This window comes from Sylvia atricapilla, chromosome 3, assembly GCF_009819655.1.
Source record: "Sylvia atricapilla isolate bSylAtr1 chromosome 3, bSylAtr1.pri, whole genome shotgun sequence".
NCBI classification, from domain to species: Eukaryota; Metazoa; Chordata; class Aves; order Passeriformes; family Sylviidae; genus Sylvia; species Sylvia atricapilla.
The window spans coordinates 65258783-65278390 of NC_089142.1; the positions used below are offsets into that span (position 1 = coordinate 65258783).

Here is a 19608-nt window from a genome sequence, read left to right on the forward strand (position 1 = left end):
TAACCACCAAGAAAGAGTGAGCAATTAAATTTTACATGATGCTTTTATTTTGTTTGCTGATTTCCATCTCCTACCACTTCTACAGAACAATGTTCCAGGTTCTCAAAATGAAACTATTTTCCTGGCATAAAACAATGAGCTTATGTTGCAGGTCATTTGAAACCCTGTCCTGAGACTCCTGTGCTACTAAAGAATCTATCCTAATTACAGTCATGAGGTTTGTTGGTGCAGGTTCAAGATGGTGTTTTTTCAAACTAGCAATTTTGCAGGACAGACCAAAAGTAGAATACATGGTAAGAAACCACTTTTGCTTCAGAAGGCTTCCTTTATCTAGTGCCTATGAAAAAACGTGCTCTTAGTTGCAACCTGTGATGCCTAAAAACAGAGCAATCAATATTCACAGCCTCTCCAGTAGGCTCTGAACCAGTGGAAGAGAAGAGAAATGAAGTTTTTGTTGACTGAATAACTCTGAGACCAAAATTATTTACCTGTATTTAGCTGTGTTGATCTCATCTACTGGATCACAACACAGTCAAGAGTATATAAGCTTTTACTGTGTAAACGCTTTTTTTTTTTTTTTTTTTTAAGCGCTTATAGGTTTCATTAAAAATGAGGTTTCACCTAATGCAAAATCTTGACAGATTCTCAGATTTAACAAATTCCAATAAATATAATAAATCCACTTTGCAGAGTCCTATTTTTAAAAAGATCCAGTTTAGGTGTCCTAAATTTTGTTTATAAACTATTTCACTATTTCAAAACCTAGACAGCAGCATTTTGATGCCTAATTAAAGTAAACTAGGTAGACTAAACTAGACCAAGCGAACATTTCCTGACATCATCAACACCCTTGCACAAAACTATGTGTAGCCACACAGTATCACCTAAATTCACATGTAAACAGTGTTTTGAAGCCTGGATAATAAAGCTGTGTTCTCACCTGTCTGCTTTAACTCTGTTTTTGTGCTCGCCCAAGGTGTGACATTGAATTGCTGGCACTCTTGCCTTGCTGGGGCCATTTCAGTCACAGGGTACTTTGCACCTTTTGGAGGCCTGTGCCCTGCAGAGTTTGAAGTCCCCAGAGGGTTTACCTCACTTTGGCAAAAATTTTGTTATGAGATAGGGTATTTTTGTGAGGATGATAATAGGTAGAGAAATACGGTGAGGTTTTAATCATTGCACTGAGACCTGATCCAAACTCCATTACCTGCACTTGCCTTTGTTTTAGTTTCAGGTAGACATGAAGTATTAATGAAAAACAGTAGTGGTTATGAATTTCCCTGAGATAACTCAAGTAGTGAAGATAAGGCAGTTAAAGGCTTTTTGTTTTGTAGATAAGGGGCTGAAAAGGAACATTGTTTCTTTTTCACTCTTGGATGTTGCTATTGTTTTTAAGGACTTAAATGCACAATGCAACTCCAATTATATTTAACTCTCTCTATACATATATATGTATTTAATGAAAAATAATTAAATTTATTCATTTGCAGAGAAGATCCATGTTGTCATTTCTTCTCATGAGTGTAGTACTGAACCCAGCTTAGACAGCTAAGAAAGAAGTGAATGTACATTAGTTTCTTTAAAATTTTTACTCATTTTGCTTTTTCAATTTGCTTTTTAAAAAGCAAAACTCAACGATTAGGTTTTTTATCCAGTGGACAGAACTGTCACAGGCTATATTTTTTCTTGTTTGGATTTTTTTCAGCAAGCATAGTGTTACTTGATGTACGTTTCTTTGATTGTGTGAGTCTAAATTTTCAAGTCTCTATGATGGGTTTGAAAGTGGAAGTCTCATAGCTTTGGATAGACAGTGAATAGTTACCCTTGAGAAGAAATAATTTGGTGTTGTTCTACCATGAGATTAGTCTTCAGTACAAATTTTGTCTTAAGCAATGCTACAAAGAACCAAATCATTTTGCTAAATGATAGAAGTACTTATCCAAGAGAGGCACACCAGGAATCTGGATTTCTTTAATCTTTGGCTATTTTGTCTTGCTTCTAATACTGGTGATGTTTTTTAATTGATACTGATATATTGAGCTAACAAAAAATCTTGGTTAAACAGGATAAAGTAAGGTTTTTCTTTACACAAACAGTATTTATGCAACTCTCATCTGTTCCTGTCACGTGCATTGTCTCCTTTTGTCCCAAGAGTTTGAACTTATTTTTGAGGAAACTCCCAATCCATATACATGGACTGTAAGACACCTAATGTATTTTACTTGTACATGCATTTACCTCTAGGCTATTCTCACCACAGAAGTAACTGCTATTTCTTCCGGGGTATACTTTTCTGAATAACTGTTTTTTACTATTATTCAAATGAAATGTGACATTTGGAAATTCTGTGATGAAAGATGTTAAATTGACTGACAGGAAATTTTTAAAAGCCTCTTGAAAATCTCCATTATGCTTTTATTTGAAAAATAAATACTTTGCATATAATGAACTTCTGATTTTTTTGCATGTGCTTTCAAAGGCAGTCATTGAAGATACTTTTCATTCTGTAACCAGTGGATAGCAGATTTCTCAGCTGCTACTTTCCAACAGCAGGAGGAAATAAAGAGCACAAAATATTTTTAATGTGAAACTTTCTTTTCTAAATAATATCTGAATATGTGTGTATAAACTGTCTATGTGGTGTCACTCTGCTTTGACCATGCTTTAACTGTAGGAGATCCTTAAGGTAAAGTGTGTACCAATACTTCATGGTATCATAAGGTATGCAATATCTGGTTTGTAGTCAACTAATGGAGATAATTTAAGGAGGGCTTTCTTCGGCATTTATACTCCTGCAGCAATTTCTCTCTTAAAAATTAATACTGTATATTTTTTCTGTTGTTGATCCATCCTTCTTGAATAACCAAGCAAGCAAACTGGTTTTAGGATGTGGTATCTTTCACTTTCTATCCATCTGACTTTATTTATGGAGAAAAGTCAGCAACTTGGAAAGTAAGGCACATCTATACAAAACCAAATTCACTTGGGTATTGAAGCATAATTGAAAGTGTCAGAACTTCTCTATCTCCTTACCAAAGGTAATTTCATGTGAGTCAGGAGGAGGACAGTGTTATAATTTATTTCTGTTCCTGAATCTCTAAGAAGGAAATCTATAACCAATGCAGAATTTCAAGGTATTGTATGTGTATATCAAAATAGAGAGAAAAAAATGCAACTTTTTTCTTCTAAGTTTAATGGGACTTTTTTCTCTAATTTTATGAGGTAAATTGAGCAAACCAAAATTGTTTCCTAAAAATTTCAAAAATGTCACATATTGTTAAAAAATGGATCTAGAAGATGCTTGTTTGTTTTATTTATTTTTAAGGCATTTCAAATCAGTCATCTTTGGTTGCTGACTGATTCTTGTTTTCACTCTTCCTTTTCAAACCACTAGCAGAATTTGTTTTTTGTGCATAGATTAAACTAAATTGATCCTTTATCAGAGATTAATCTTTTTTTCATGTGCACTGTATGTTTATATGGTTTCCTTTCAGTACGTTTTTTAGGCTTGATTTAGTCTCACTTACTCTTTTTTCCATAAACAAACAAAATCCCCCAGCTCGATAGAGATGTTTGCTCACATAATAAATGTTTTACTGCTCTGTCTTTATCTGTTTTGTTTTATTGTTTCAGAGAGGATGAGCATGCCCTTATCCAGCAGTATTGTCAGACGCTGGGAGGAGAGTCACCTGTGAGCCAGCCACAGAGTCCTGCTCAGATACTCAAGTCAGTGGAGAAGGAAGAGCGGGGAGAGTTGGAGCGTATCATTGCTGACCTTGAGGAAGAGCAAAGGTCTCGTAATCACCCTAATGGTGTTTGAATTGTCATTTTGTTGTTGTTTGAGAGATGCCATGTACTATCTTGAAGATGAGAAAGACCTAGAAGTCATGATTTTAGGAAAAGAAAACCCCAACCAACCATCCACAATCAAGGCATGCGTTGTGCGTAGCCTGGCTCTGTTAGATAGAAGAAGGAGTGTCCATGAAAGATAAATTGGTTTCACTTTTACTTCACTGCCTTTTTTTCAATCCCCCATAAAGTCAAGACATTGTCTTTGTTTGAACTATTTGTATTGTTAGTTGGAGATGTTAACACATTTTATCTAAAAAGTATTTTATTTTCATTTACTTGGTTAAGTCATCATTCGTCTCCACTTTTCAATATATCCCAGGAATCTACAGATAGAATATGAGCAACTAAAGGAGCAACATCTTCGGAGAGGAATAAACCCTCTTGCGTCACCTCCTGACTCCGTTGTGTCACCTCAGCACGCTTCTGAAGATGCCGAGCTCATTGCTGAAGCTAAACTGCTGAGGCAACATAAAGGTCGCCTGGAAGCAAGGATGCAAATATTGGAAGATCACAACAAACAATTGGAGTCTCAGCTTCACCGGCTACGGCAGCTCCTTGAGCAGGTACTTGTACGCTTTGCCCCGTATTGTTTCTGCACAATGCATTTATTGGTGGAGCAAAGGCATTGACATTTTACTGCAGGTATTTTCACCGTGCTCTCTTGGTCTGTTGCAATCATTCATTTCTAACCGGATATTTGGTTTTTTTCTTACCCACTAGTATAACCCGTGGTTAATGTCAAATGAGCAGAAAATGATTGCAAGTGCTGGAGTGATCATGGGAACTGAGGAAACACTGAGAATAACACAAACAAGAGGAATAGGTTTTCATTAATTAAAAAGCATGGGAAGAAATATATACCCTACTCCAAATAATGATGCCAGCCACATCCCGTGTTTGACTTCAGTTTTCCCAGACACTTTCCTTAAATAATACGTTTATTTGCTGTCAAGCCTCTTAGCATGCCAGAGACAGATGGCCAAAGATATATCTGAAATCCAAAGGCGCAATTAATTACATTAAAAATCCAGTTCCTCTTGAGTAGCATATTTAGAGCAAAGTGGTCTTTCACACAAGTAAATGCTGGAGGCAAGAGGCTTTTAGCAAGTGTTGGTAGCTGGAGGTCGTAGGGTTTCCTTGTTGGCAGAAGGAACACTGCTTTGGAAGTCACCTTCCATATACATATGCACACCTGGCTTATGGAAATAACAGGACTTACATACACCAGGTTTTGTTAGAGATGGTAGTTTGCACTATATCCTGTGGAGAAAATTGAGTAATGAAGATAAATTTGTATGAATGTTTTCTTCAAACTAGTCATTACTATTGGGTCAGAGCACAATAAAACAAGTATTTCCTGCCTTCCATGACTCAGATGTAGTAGGGGATTTGACTAAGCCAAGAAACAGACTACATAAGCCAGGTATTAAAATGGCCTAAGTTCCTTCTGTAGATGATACTCTCATTACAGGGATTAAGGTATTTGCTATTTGTTTCACTGGCTGACTTTGTCATTTTTTTCTAGGCAATTTTGGTTGAATAGTATTTAGATGCATCTGTTCAATGACTTCCCTGCCCCTCTAGCAGAGTAAATTTTTTTTCTTGCTACTGTTATTCTAGCATTTTAATCAGGATTTGAGTGGCTGTAATATTTCACAGGGAAGATAGCAACTGGTGCACTGTTAACAATAATATATAAAGTAAGAATCTTGGGATATGTGGCAAATACTTAGTCTTTCAAAGAAGGGTTTAAGATCTGCAAAGAAAAGTGGTTGAATAGAAAGCAAGTTCTGCCAAACCCATGGTCACTTGCAGCCTAGTGCTTAGAGCAGAAACTTGTTTGCCCCTTAAAACCCTTTTTTTCCCCCTAATGTAGCTGAGGATGATCTCACAATTTTGTAATCTTTTTTGAATCATTCTTAGTAACACCTTTAGGGTATACATTTCTGTTGTGATAAAATGGATGGGAGAAGGGACAGTAGTTCTTTCTTATCATTTCTGCCTTTGGAATTTTTAGGCATTCTGCAGCTTTTGGGTTCATATAGGGTAAAGTAGAATAGAGGTGACCTTTTTCAATATTTCTGACTATTTACACTTCATTTACTGTATACTGTTGCTCTTTTGCTTTCTGTCCACATTGTCCTGTCTCTGTGGGAGTCATGCCATGCTTCTGATTGTTCCAAGTATTATTTCCTGAGGTCTTTGTTTCTCCTCTGTCATTTAATAAAGTGGCTTGTGCAGAGTCAAGTATATAAGAAGATCTGCATTATTTCTTTTATAACATATTTGTGGCTTTTCAATGTACCTTTCTTTACATATCGGTACTTAATTTACCGGATGTTTTACAAGCTATTTCCAGAATGTTGAAGCTACTCCCCTGATGGGAATTCAGCAAAATAATTTAAATTTCAGTAATGTTCTTTGAAATGTATTTTGACATTGATACAATTATGAAGCAGCATTGATTTCTGTTACTGCTCCCTTTCTGAAAAAAAATGACAACTCTTCAGCATGTTTGTTGTTCCATCAGCTTGGCCACTGCCTTTTTGAGCAGCCTTTATTTCTTTCATTGTTTGGGAAAGGACTCTATAAGAAGCCTGTCTATATTTATTTGCTTCTTTTGCTTTTATTTGCTGTCCCAGTTATTTTTAGTGGCTAAAAAGGAATACCTTTTCTTATTAATAAGATGGATGATTTGCAAGAAAGATACTCATTGGTCCTGATCAAAATATATAACAACAGTATAATTACTAGTATTAAAAGACACAACTGTCTTACAGCAATATCTTTTCTATGGCTGGCATTTCATGCCATCTCTATTTGTCTATTCTATCAACAGCACATACCCTCATTCCTCTTCTCCACTAGCCTCCTAACCGGTGTTTTATACCACTGAATATAAAAAATTTGGACTTTTTTTCTCTCCAAAAGACTAGAATGAGTCCGTATACACACAGATATTGGGGTAGAAAGTTAATGAAATTTAGAAACTTTGATCTAGTAACTGCTTAATCTGGATAAGAGCATTCTAGGACATTCTTAAGAGAGCACCTTTAGCAGAAATATTCATGCATCCTCACTGCACATTTGTCTGCTTCAGGTCACAGTTCTGAGGTTGCGATACTATTTTTATTTTAGCAAGCCCAAAGGATTGGTAGCTGTCACAGAATGTTGTCATTTTGTCTGCCTGATTGATTAGGGTGCCAAAGAGGAAGGTGAAACAGAACTGGCATGTGACAGCTTTGATATCAACATGTTAATCAGACAGAGAAAAAAAACAAAGAATACATTCTCATTTTTCTTTCTTCAGCCTTTATAGATACTGCATTTGCAAAGTCAAAGTGAGACCTATTATGAAGGACATTTAAAGCCTGTTTGGATTTTTCTGTTTTCTTTGAGCTACTCAATAGAGGTTTCATATTGGATTTGATATTGAAGTTAATGGGAGCTAAAATCATCTGTCAACAGCTTTATGATCAGACAGGGAGTAAATAGAGGCTGCAACTCCCTCTCCAGCTGAAAGCAGAGGAGCTTTATCAGAGGAGTGCAGAAGAGTTTGTTTCTTTCGTAGCTGGGAGAAAAAGTCTGGAGCAAGAAGAAACATCTGTAATGAATGTGATAGTAAAATCAGCATTTTTGAGGTTTCTTGTGATTCAAATTGGGGACACTGAGGTTTAGTCTGGTTTTTACCAAAAGCAGTAGAAGTCAAGGAAAGAGCAGGCATGTCTTAGCTATCCATTAAACTACAGAGCACTTCAGACTCTTCTTTGGGAAAGACACCAGCAGGAGGCATAGTGAAATAAGGCGCTGTAGATTAAAACTGGTTGAAATAAATATTTCCTTTGAAATGCTTTAAAAACTGCTGTAATGCAGAAACAAAACCATAATTTCAGAGTTTTCTGGAGAAGGACTTATTTGTCCCTTCATATCTTTGCTTGGTTTTACCTAAAAAGAAGTTTCAAAACTCCCTGAGACTGGAGTTGGAAATCTCTCCCTCATCCCTACAGAGGCATGCTCAGTATCCCTGCTTTTATTTCTTTCAAGAAGCAGCAGCAGGTGTATAATTACCTATAAATATCTAGAGCTATTTGCTTTTAGTTTCTGGCTTAAGGGATGTCTGCTGAGTTGTTTTGGATAAGAATACATGAATAAATGATGCCTGAAGTGGGACAGGATAGAAATGCTCATATTTTGTAGGTGTTATGTAATTGGAGTCCAATAGAATGTGATTTTCTACTGTTATTTTTCTCAAGTTCTCCAACAATAAAATTGTTAAATCATGTAAATACATGCTGATATATTTATATCCTCAACTGGTTTGCACTTAACATTTTCCAGTATCTGATTATTATAGTAAGGCAAACCTTCACTTTCTGCTCCAAACCTCACTCTTCAGCTACTTAACAATATTGTTGTTAATTTAGAAGGAGAGTTGGGTTTGTTTAGGCATTCTTTTTATTGCAGTCACTGGAACTAGGCAGTGTAACATTTATCAGTATATTTAAATGAAAATGAAGTAATCTGGTGTTGCCATCTGATTAGAAATTGGTTGTTTTGAGGGTTTTGACTTGTTTTTAAACTCAGCTGCAATATTTCATTCTGACTGCTGCAGCAATATATGGTACATCAATGTAAGGTATTCCAAGTATGTTTTGTTTTCTCTCAGTTTATCCACTGATAGTCCTTGTGCCCTTTGGTGCTCTTTTATCACTTACAATAGAACTAGTGAATGGTACCTTGAGTAACTCATCACCTGAGTTTGTTGGCATTTAGTTAATGTTGGTAGACATTAATTGTTGACTTTGTAGTGCCTCACTGTGCTTGACTGAGCCTATGTGTTGCTGTGCTGCAGTTTTGTACATCCAGCACAGATCTTCTCATTTAACCTCATTCATCTGAGCACAATTTATTCATAGTTACTGCTTGAACAGGGCCAGAGGAAGAGATTTACTCCAGGTGCAAGTTTGCATTTTGGATGATTCACGTTCTCTCTGTTCATCTATTTGTGGGGATGGCAAGCAGTGACTCTGCTGCTGGAGGTAGTTTTGTTGTTCTGTATTGAAGTGACTCCTAACCTTTGGAGAATTTCCTTCTTCTCATTACCATTACAGCTCTAACATCTCAAACAGTGGTTCCTGGAAATACAGTACTGCCTGGGTTAAGTTATCCTTAACTACTTAAGTTATTACTTAACTACTTGATAGTAATTCACTGTTCATAGAAGTATCTTGACAGTAAAATCCTTCTCTGGCTTGAAAGCATTTCCGTTTTTTTTGTCTCCTACGCAGACTAATATTTCTTGGCTTATTCTTTTAGTCAAAGCTGGTCTTTAGTATTGTCATGCTGAGAGAGACAAGATTTAGAGGAATTTTACTGAAGATTGTTTTTGTTAAGTTGGAAGCTATCTCAAGAAATAGAATATTTCACTGAAGGCTGTGAAGTGCAAAGGAGCAAACTTGGGCACAAATCAACAGCTATTCTGTATTCTAACTCTGCATCAAATCCCATAGCTGTTCTAGATACTTGCTCAGTTTCAAAAAGACCTTAAAAGCAATGATTTTCTGTATTACTTCAATATCTGTTTCTGATTGATTTACTTAAATAATCTGCTCCTTAAGCTGTTCAGAAGTAATTTCATAATTTGAAATCAAAAAGATAAGTGATAGCAGCAACAATTTAGCTACATCTCCCTCAGATGTAAATATTATTTCACTTACTTCTGGTTTTTTTAGAACAAACAACTTCTGGAGCTCAAATACTGTATTACTAGTGTCTTCCTTGAAAGAATTTTTAAAAGAAGGAAGGAAGGAAAAGAAGGGGAAAATGCCTGTATAAGGTCCCTTTCAGTATTTCTGAGCTGCTATGGTGTTTTCTTGTTCTCTGTCCATATATGTACAGAAATGTAATCTCAGACACACATATGGTTACAGCTAAAGGAAAAATCAATTTCAGTGATTCTTCAAGTGAATTTAAGAGCTCTGAAAAGCTTCTTTTCTGAGTATATAAGTTATTTCTCATCATTTTCAGGAGTCTATGTAGTACAATTTTTGCGTAGTCCAAATTCCTGCAAATTTGGTGTCTTCCACATGGTTGAGAAGTAGCATCAGCAGGAGTGATAGCTGGCTACCACTTTTTAGATTTAAAGAAGTTGTTTTGAATCGGTCTTGATTCATCACTTGACTCTGGAGTTCCACAAATCTGTTAATGATTGAACAGTTGTTTCTAAGCATGCTTAGTCATCCTTGTAAAGCTTTTAATGGGCCCCTAACTGAATGTCCTATTTGTCTGAGTATATACCCATGCAGATAAATACAACCCAAATAATGCCATTGTGTAATCTTTCTGCAGAGCTGGACTGGGAACCTTGGCATACTGTGTGTGTTGTACATTACACTGTGTTTTTGTGATGCAACAGAATGTTGTTTTTAACAAGACCATCAACTGGAGTCTTGTAATAGCTGTTCTTAAGTCTAAAGTTTCTTTTAACAAGTTCTTGGTTTGTTTTTTGGGGTTTTTTTACCTCTCATCAGCTGCATAGACCTAAGCCAACTTTCAGTAGTTTGGACAACAAGCAAGAAACGGCACCTAAAAAAGGAAAGGAACAAGATGGCTGCTGGCAAAACTACAATTAAATTCTGTGGATACAAGTAACATAAATTTGTGTCTTCTTGTCTTTAATGTAGCCTGACTCAGACTCCCGGATCAATGGCGCCTCCCCCTGTGCTTCACCCCAGCACTCTGCCCTCGGCTTCCCCCTGGAGCAGGACACGAGCTCACAGTTCCATCAGACAGGTGAGTGTTCTGATCAGATAATGTCCTCATGGGGCCATAGGTGACTACTGGATAGATTTGTTGGAACCTTCTGGAAAGATTTGTAAATAAAACAAGCAAATCTTTGTGATGCTTCTGGTCAGTGCAGCTGGAGATGTTGCTTCCTTACGCTTGCAAAGAGCTGCAGGATCCTAAAGATCCATGCGACTCCAAATTACAGACTTTTGTCAATAGACTCCTTGGTTCCATCTGTTCTGACCAGGTGAATTTACTGGGCAAATCCATCCTCACTGAAAGGGAAACCAGACTTCACTGGACTGAAGTGGCCAAGAGCTGTTTGTCCTACAGTACACACATGGACCCAAGTAATCTGTCAGATACAGGATAAATGTCCAAATCATGTAATCTACCCCTGCTATCCGCTTTAAAAATTCTTGTGTAGCCTCTTCTTATCATAATATTTTGATTCCTACTCCTAAAAGATTTGCATCTTTAGGAGTAATTCAATATTTATGGCTATAGGCTCTGCACATAAAGGGATTTCTCTCTTGAAAGATTATTTTAAATTCTCCAGTATCAGAATTCATTCATTTCACTGGGAGTTAGCAGAAATAACTATAGACATGGTCAAAAGTAGGGGAAAAGGGAAAATATTTTTCTTAAATTATCTTAGGTAAAAGTTCCTCCTGTTTTTGTTTTTAAGCATTGTGTTATAGATTAAAAATTATTTTGCTTCTGTAGAAAACAGGAAAAATGCTTTCTTACATACTGAACATTTTTCATTCAGTATTAGTATATGTTTTTATTTTACCTGGAAAAACATGGAACTTCTTTGAGTCTGATTTCATGGAGTAAAAGATGCAATATGAAAGATGCTGTCCAATAAAACTGCCAACAACACAGCCAGTTATGTTCCCTAACCATTCTCTTGGCTAATTTTAGCATCATTTTTCAAAGAGATGGCAAGGAGGATTTTAGCACAACTGAAATGGCTGGTACATATTGAATAAAAACCATGTAAAAGATAAATGTTGGGATTTTTTTCAGAGAAAAAATTGTGTATTCACTCCGAAAATCACATGACAAATCTTCTGCAACTGGAACAGAATTTTAATTGAGCAGAGTTTAATTCCCTCATCTTGTCATTTTATTTATTTTAACTGTAGATTTTTATATACTGTTCCTTGCTGACAGCTTCTAGTTAAATCCTGGATGCAATGGTTAAGTTTTAATAAAAGAGAAATTTGCAGTTTGACTTCAAATCAAGAATGTAAGTTTCATGTCCTCTCCTAAGTCTGGCAATTATAAGTGATAGTTCCTGCACATTGCAAAGACTTCAGGTACTGTTTTCCCTTGAAATATAAAAGAGTATTTAACTGGAAGGTTGGCTAAGAGTGCCTTTAAGAATGTTGTCCTTTTTTTTCCTCCTCTTGTTACAATTTTGTTGTTGTTGTTGTTGTCATATCTGCAGATGACTTGTTAGTTCCACCTCATGATACCAACACAGATCTAACAGATGTTATGGAGCAAATCAACAACACATTTCCAGCTTGCTGCTGTAAGTTGAACAAAATATGTCTCTGAGAATCATACTGAATTTGAGGTGGTTTTTTGAAGAAAAAAAATCATTCTTGTGGTATTGACTAGGAAAATAAATATCTCTGAGGAGATTTCTTGTAGATATGTAAGCTATATAATTCTGTCCCTTAAAATTCCTCAATAGACATTATTTGAGAAGGTAGATAAATGTTCTTGTTTTAAGCAGAAGTGATTCGCTATAAGAAAAGCCTTCAGCTCAATGTGGAATTTTCAGCAGAGCCCACATAAGTAGAAAGACATCTAGAATCTCACTAGCTGCTGATAAAAACCTTTTGTAGAAGAACTGAAGTGAATGTAGATTCAGAATTTCTGAATGCAGCTTTTGTAATAAAGGTTGAAAAAAATGCCCTTAGACAATTAGTCCTTAGACTAATTACTGAACTAGTTATCAAATAGACCAGAGGAGATCTGTGAATGCTGCACATTACACTTCTCCCTGCTTAAATGCTTTGGAAGTTGATATTTTATTCAGTGTCTATTAAAGAGAGATCAAAAGGAAAACCAGCTTGTTCCTATGCATGTCTTGTACCAGCTGACATACATTTCCACTGATCCTCCTCCTTCCACTGTCACTGCACTTGAAAAAGTGAGGAGCTGTCTTATGTATTTTGGTGGGTTTTGTAAAATACATTTATACATATACACATCTCTATCTATAATTCAGCTCTTTTGCCTTGGAAAAACAGTAGTGAAAACTTTTATATATTCTCAAAACTGTTGAAAGTTTAAATTTAATTTATTCATAATAGTCATCTTTAAAACTGAGTGTGGATGTTTATGACCAGTCCTTTTGGAAGCATCAAGACTCAACTCTATGCTATTTCATAAATTTTCTGAACCCTTTTAAAATATCCCTTTTATCTCTTGAATATACATTGTTTGGCTGTGACAAGCTGCATCACGGAAGATGCACCTTGAGTGTTTTAAAAAAGCAAGTCAGATTCTAGCAAAAAAGTCTTGTTTCAGCTGTCCTTTTTGATTTTTTATCAGTTCAATAATTCAGAGCCCCTTGTTCTGCAAATTAAGGATTTTATTCTAAGGAACATCTCATTTGAAGTCAACAGCTACTGGAGCTGCTCAGCACACCTTTGTATGCACACACAGGGTGTATGAATATACAAATCAGTATAAAATGCAACTCAAGCATTTGTTCTTGGTTTTGCAAATTACTGTCTTGCTATGTGACTATATAGCTACGTGGTCATTTGTCCCAAATGAATTTAAAGCAAATTGCATTGTGTCAGCGCAAGCTTGGTAATGATGGTTGTTTTCCAGACCTGGAAAACAAACAAAAAAATCCTCTGATTCCATGCAAAAACACCTTGAACGAGAGAGGAGAATACTGCAAGTGAAAACCGTGGGCCCTTCATATTGTGAAGTCTATCTGAGCATTTAAGATTAAAAGAAGCCACAGTTCCAAATTTCATGTGATTCTCCCCCATTGTCAGGCTAAACCTCTTTGCCCCAGTTAGTAGGTACTACTTATGTTTGCTCTCATTCAGTCATTCTGTAACATCTTTTACTTGGGAGTAAATTTTTTTGACTGTCAGGTTCATATCTTAAATGTTTTAGAAGCCTGGAATGATGATTATTAGTCTGGCCCTCCCAACAGAGGGCATTAGACTCTGAGTTTTGCTACGGAAGACCATGAGAGACTATCTCAGTCCATCATCTATTCCTGTGGCCATTTGAGAGGGATCTGTCCCCCTGGCTGGGCAATTGTCAGATCTGTTCTGTAAGACTTGAAATTATGTAGATTCCACAGAATCTCTAGGCATCACAGTGATGCCTAGATTCCTAACCTCTAAGAATAACATCCTTAGCCTCTTTATTATACCCAATCTCAATTTCATCAAAACAATCTGTGCCACATCTCATGGCCAATTATTGGAAAAAAAAAAAAAAGAAAAAGTAAAAAACTTCCTTCACAACTTCATCTTTCCTTGTCTCTTCTGCTATGGCCACAGCCTCTATGAAGGAGTTACTAGCATCTGAGCCTTATGCAGATAATTTTTATCCCATTTTGACTGTTTAACAGAGATGGTTGTCTTACTTGCTTTATTTGTTTTCGTGGGTTTCAGGTTATAATTCATCTTGAAATCAGTCTTTCTATTTGTGTCAAATATCCTTTATGAAGCAATTATTCATATAGTAAGCCCAGCAATGCTTTTAATGGTGGATTTTATTTTTTTGTGGTTTGTTTGTTGTTGGTTTTTTTCCTTCCTTATTTATGTCATTGGTCCTCAGAAGTAAGCAGGTGTACAGCACTCTGCAGAAGTCTTGTCTGTACATCTGAAAGATGGCTAGAACAGAACATTTTAAACAGATGATAGTATAATACATCACTCAGGGGTTTCTATGGCTACAAATGGTGAAAAGGAAAGTGTTCATATTAACTATATCATTATAATGCTATAAATTTGTTCAAAGTAAGTTTGTGAAGAATTAAGCCATTACAACACATTTCTAGTTAAGTGTTTAGTGTTTTGAAGATAAGTCTTTTTTTTTTTCTGTAATATGTATTTTCCTGATAATAACTTTGTTTTTAAACTGTCAAGATGAAGAATCATGTAAAATTCTAACCTTTTTTTTTCTCCTATTTGCAGCAAGTTTCACTGGCAGACCACAGGTATGAGACTTGTTTACATACTTGCATAGTCATTGGAAACAAAGTGAAGCAAGTGAAAAGGTCCATTAAAGCAAAGGGGCTTGGGTGGTTTTTGTCTACATTTTTCTCAAGTGGTGGGAGCTTGGCTGATACAAAAGAAAGGCAAGGTTTCAGAATATCATAGATAATAGGAAATTTCTACTAAGTCAGGCACTGCCACACCCATTATGGTTCTGCAGGTCTGTGTTGCTATCCAGATGAAAACAGCTTGCATTTACTTTGGCCAATTGGTTTCAGGCCAGCATCAGCTTGCAAGAGGAAATCTGGTTCTTCCAAGGATCTGTGGGCATCAGGAGCCACACAGTACCTTAGGCATTAGATTAAACACTGCAGTATTGTAAACTTAGATTTAAATATATGCCTCAGTTATTTTTCTGAGTCTCAGGCCAATACATGTAAATTTTTTAAATATAGTGCTTTGTAAGATGATGCCACAGTGGTGAGCTGACTGAGCCCAGAGCAGTTAGGGGTTTCTGTGCGTGCCAACACGTGGCACTGATGTTGTTTCCCATCACAACAGGCCATGTGAAGTGTCCATTGGGATATCAGCCAGTGCTTCCTGGCATGCAGTGCAGCCCTGCCCTGCGACCCGCCGGCCGCGTGTTCGCCTCATCAGAAACCTGCACGGGACACGCCGTGCGCTCTGACCGCGTGTGCGACTTGAAACAGTTCAACACTGAATACCCAAAGACCACGATGTTGTTTTTATAGTGTCTTTTTTTTTTTTTTCCTCCTTCTTCCCTTTCTATGCAACTGTAAATTAACGAGCAGTGGAATATTTGTCACTGATTTGTATAAATATACAGCCAGGGGAAAAGGGGCAGGGGCTTTATATACATTCTTTTTGATAATCGTAAAGAGAAGAACTGCATAAGGAGTTTGAAGCAAGACGTTACATTTATACATTCCTTTCAGCTCTTTGCTTTTGCATTGTAAAGTACTCTCAGTTATATTCTCACACATGTAATATTCTGTACTGATTATTTATATACTAACCATCTGACCACACAGATTTCAGAATATCCTTGCATTATTTTCAGTATTGGCATATGAAGTTCCCATAATTTGCATAATTGTTACTGGTTAACAACAACTGTCATTGGGTGCAAGATACAGTATTTTAATTCAATTAAGCAAGGTAAACTTTCATTTCAAGTAGTAAGGAGCATTCTCATGTACCTAAGTGGTATTTTTAACTTTTTTTTTTTTTTTCATTATTTCCAGCCAACACTCCATTTGGAGGATTATTTTTTTAAGCCTTACATTATTTTGAATCAGGAGATAGCTAAAAAGAGGACTTAGTTCTTACTAAAAACAACTTAAGCTATCATCTAAGTTAGTGTAATCTTTCCCAACTATGTTCAAAGACAAAGCTTTGCTGTTCCCTGCTGGGCCAAACTTGCTTCAAGTTTTGGAATTTACAGTCTATGAATTAAAACTCATTTCTGTGAGATCCCTTTCTTTTGTCTGCCTTGTGAAGATGAAGAGACAATTAGAAAGCCCTTTCCAATACTATTAGCAAATGAACTTCCTCCAGAACTACAATGCACTTAGATATTATCATTTGGCATTGTAACCTTGTAGATCATCCTTATCTTTGAAATAATTTATTTATGTATTTTTGATAAGGATAATTATGGGCAAGTTATGTCACTGATCAGCTGATCTCTAGTTTAAAGATTATTGCAAGAGATTTTAATGCCTTCACAGAGTTTACAATGCTGCATGGACACTTGCTTTAATTCTAGGACATACCTTTAATTGGTAAAACTGCATGCAATATCTTTCATGTATAGTAAAGAGAAAAAAGCTATGTTGTTTTTAATTATCACTGAAGGAAAAAATACTTACTTCAAAATGGTATTGAAAGAGGTGTAAAATTCTCAACTGCTACTAAAAAATGCTAGGGGACATTAAAAGAGCAGGTCCGGAATTTCTAGTGGTTTTGTGAAGTTTTGCCAACCAGACTGTCCTGCACCCACAGTATTTACTCCTGAACTGCTGCTGCTTGAGGAGTGATTCAGGCACAGTGTTGACCACATTCAACTGTTGGCACCAGTGCCAGTTCTTTCTGAACCCTTTGGCAAATTACTTAACCACTCTGCCTCTGTTTTCCCATCTGTAAAATGGGGATGATAGTGCTTACCTCTCAAAGGTGATGTAGGACTTACTGTTTGAAAAGCTCTGTAGAAATGCTAAGTATTAGTCCTGAGTAAGTGGAGCAAAGTTGTCAAGGTGAGAAGAGAAGATGCTGGCTCCTATTAAAATGTAATGTAGTTATTCTGAGAAGATAAAACCCCACATTTTACAGAAGAGGAAAGCCATGACCACCTTTCTACCTCAGACCTATCTTCATAAGTAGTATTGGAAATAGCTTTATATTCTGTTCTCTGCAAAGTACTTGGCTTTTATCAAGCTACATAATTCTCTAGGAAAAGAATCTTTAAAAATATTCCCAACATAAGTATAAAAAAGAAATCAGTAGTGAATTTGGTGGGTTTTATTTTTGTTCTGAATATGAGGTTATGTATAAAGTTGTTTTTCTGCCTGTGTTTGTATGCATCCTTTGTTCTCTGCTGCCAAGTAAATGCTGCTTCAAACACTACATTGTAACATTCTTCCTCTGAGACAATAATAAATAAAAGGAATATATTGCAGTAACATGAGAAAAAGTATGGAGTTCTTCCAAATTTTTGGGGCGTCTTCAAGGATGGCACATCTCATTGCTAAATGCTGAACATTTCATTCTGAAGACTAACATGAACAAGCTGTGATAGTCAATTTCTATGTCCTAGCTTTTTCTCTGTGTGGTTTGAGTTTATATAAATAAGATTAAGCAGTGGTTTTTTTCTTCATAAATTTTACATATTTTCTCTACTTTTCCATTTTTAGTGATTTTAGTCTGAAATCCTTCTCAGTTTCAGGACAGATAGCAAATCTGATCACTCAGAAACAGACTGCTTATTTTAAAATGTTCTGTACATGTATTACAGAACAGCAATAATGCATGAAGCTCTGTCAAATAGGACAACTGTAAATTAGTCTTCAGTTTTCTGGTGGCTTTCAGCCAACATGCATAGCTGAACCACAGCATTAGGCATTCAGTTAGAAAGTATATATTTTCTACCTTGTGCTGGTTTTAGGTATTCGCATTGATGCAAATTATCTTAATGACTATGTTAGTATTGCTACACTTAAAGTAGAAAAAGAAAGTCCAAAGCCTTAACAATTCTTATCATAACAGTTGGCACTGGTTTAATGTTTAGTTATTGGGTTTTGTTTGGGTTTTTTTTTAAACTATAAGCAATGTCAAACGTGTCAAAGTGATGACATTTTCCCTCAATTTGTGAAAGGATGGTTAACAAATAAGTTGTAGGGAAAGATCATTATTTAAATGATTCAGCAGTTATCAAGGAATTTAACTACAGAAATAGCAATATATCAAATCAAATTAAGTTCTGTATTTAGAACAAGAGGCATGTCTTAAGAGGAAGAGACAACTAGATTAAAGCATGTATTGAACCACATAACCTGTCATTTAAAAAAAAAAAGTAAACATTTTAGTTATATGTTTGTAGAGTAGGAGACAGCAGAAGAGAATGGTATGGATCAGTTCCAGGGTCTGACCGGGAGTAATTTATGAAGGTGCACCTATCTACAATTTGCACCCTCTGTACCTCTATTGCCAAGACAGCAGGTGCCAGAGTTCTGTGCAGCTTAAAAATCATTCTTCAGTGCTGTGCCATGAAGGTCCTGGCCCTTGGCAGGGGGAAGAGAATGATCCTCATTTCTAACCAACCACAGGGCTTTTCTCAGGGCTGTTGGGGACAGTGTGTGGCCACCCCTGGTCCTCCATGCACAGTGCAATGGTGAGCAGTCCCTCCCTTCTCCTCCCAACCTTTACCTTTGAGCATTAACCAGCCTCTTGTGCTGTGATTTTGTCAGGCCCAATAAAGCCAACCTGATACTTTTCATGAGAAGGATATGTCTCAGTCCAAAATACACATCTGTACAAAACATCAGGAGGGACACCCTCCTGCACAGCCTAGATTGGATGGCATTGGTTGATAGCAAATCAGTTTAAATTCTCATTAGAAAACACTCTTAAGCTGTAGTATTAACATGTCAGTTCATTTTCTCAGAGAAGATGCAAGATTGATGCATATAATTAAAATTGGAGGGTAGGAACCCTTCTACTATTGGGGCTTCATCTTCAGGGGAACTTCCACAGTGAAACAATCATCGTAGTATGAGTGGTATTATTTCTTTGGTATGTGACCAAGAGAAGGCTCATCACATGTTCAAAACCAAGACAGATAGATTATGAGACACCAGCCCTGCTAGGTCAGAAATACTGGACACAAACCATCAGTAGGCACATGACAATTTGTGGCACCTTCCTGTCCAGGGTCAGGGGTTCTGTCCTCTTTTCTTTTATTTCTACAGTTGAAAAAAAACCAACAACAACTTGACCAACCAAGAAACAACCCCAAAAAGGTCACTAAACAACAAAATCTAAAAACCAAACAAGCCTAAACTCAGCCAAATTAAAAATTTATTGCTGTAATGGTCAAGTTTTGGATTTATGCAGAAGACCAAGATACTCTTTTAAGCATTTCCAGTACAAATTATCCCTTGAGAAAGAATTTTTTCATTATATATATATATTGTTCTCAACTTTACTATGGAATTTCCCTAAGAAAAACCTTCATGAAGGC

The 19608-nt window shown here is 36.3% G+C and overlaps 1 protein-coding gene across 3 annotated transcripts in view; it reads left to right on the forward strand.

Moving 5' to 3' along the window:
• The window catches only part of UTRN (utrophin), a 316443-nt gene extending 298881 nt beyond the window's left edge, over positions 1-17562 (forward strand). For all 3 annotated transcript variants that reach the window (XM_066315631.1, XM_066315629.1, XM_066315630.1), the window contains 6 exons: positions 3634-3792; positions 4172-4415; positions 10536-10644; positions 12095-12181; positions 14829-14851; positions 15411-17562. In XM_066315631.1, the coding sequence (XP_066171728.1) occupies positions 3634-3792; positions 4172-4415; positions 10536-10644; positions 12095-12181; positions 14829-14851; positions 15411-15419 (631 nt within the window). In that variant the 3' untranslated portion in view covers positions 15420-17562. The remainder of the gene's footprint in view (positions 1-3633; positions 3793-4171; positions 4416-10535; positions 10645-12094; positions 12182-14828; positions 14852-15410) is intronic.
• The last annotated feature ends 2046 nt before the right edge of the window (positions 17563-19608 follow it).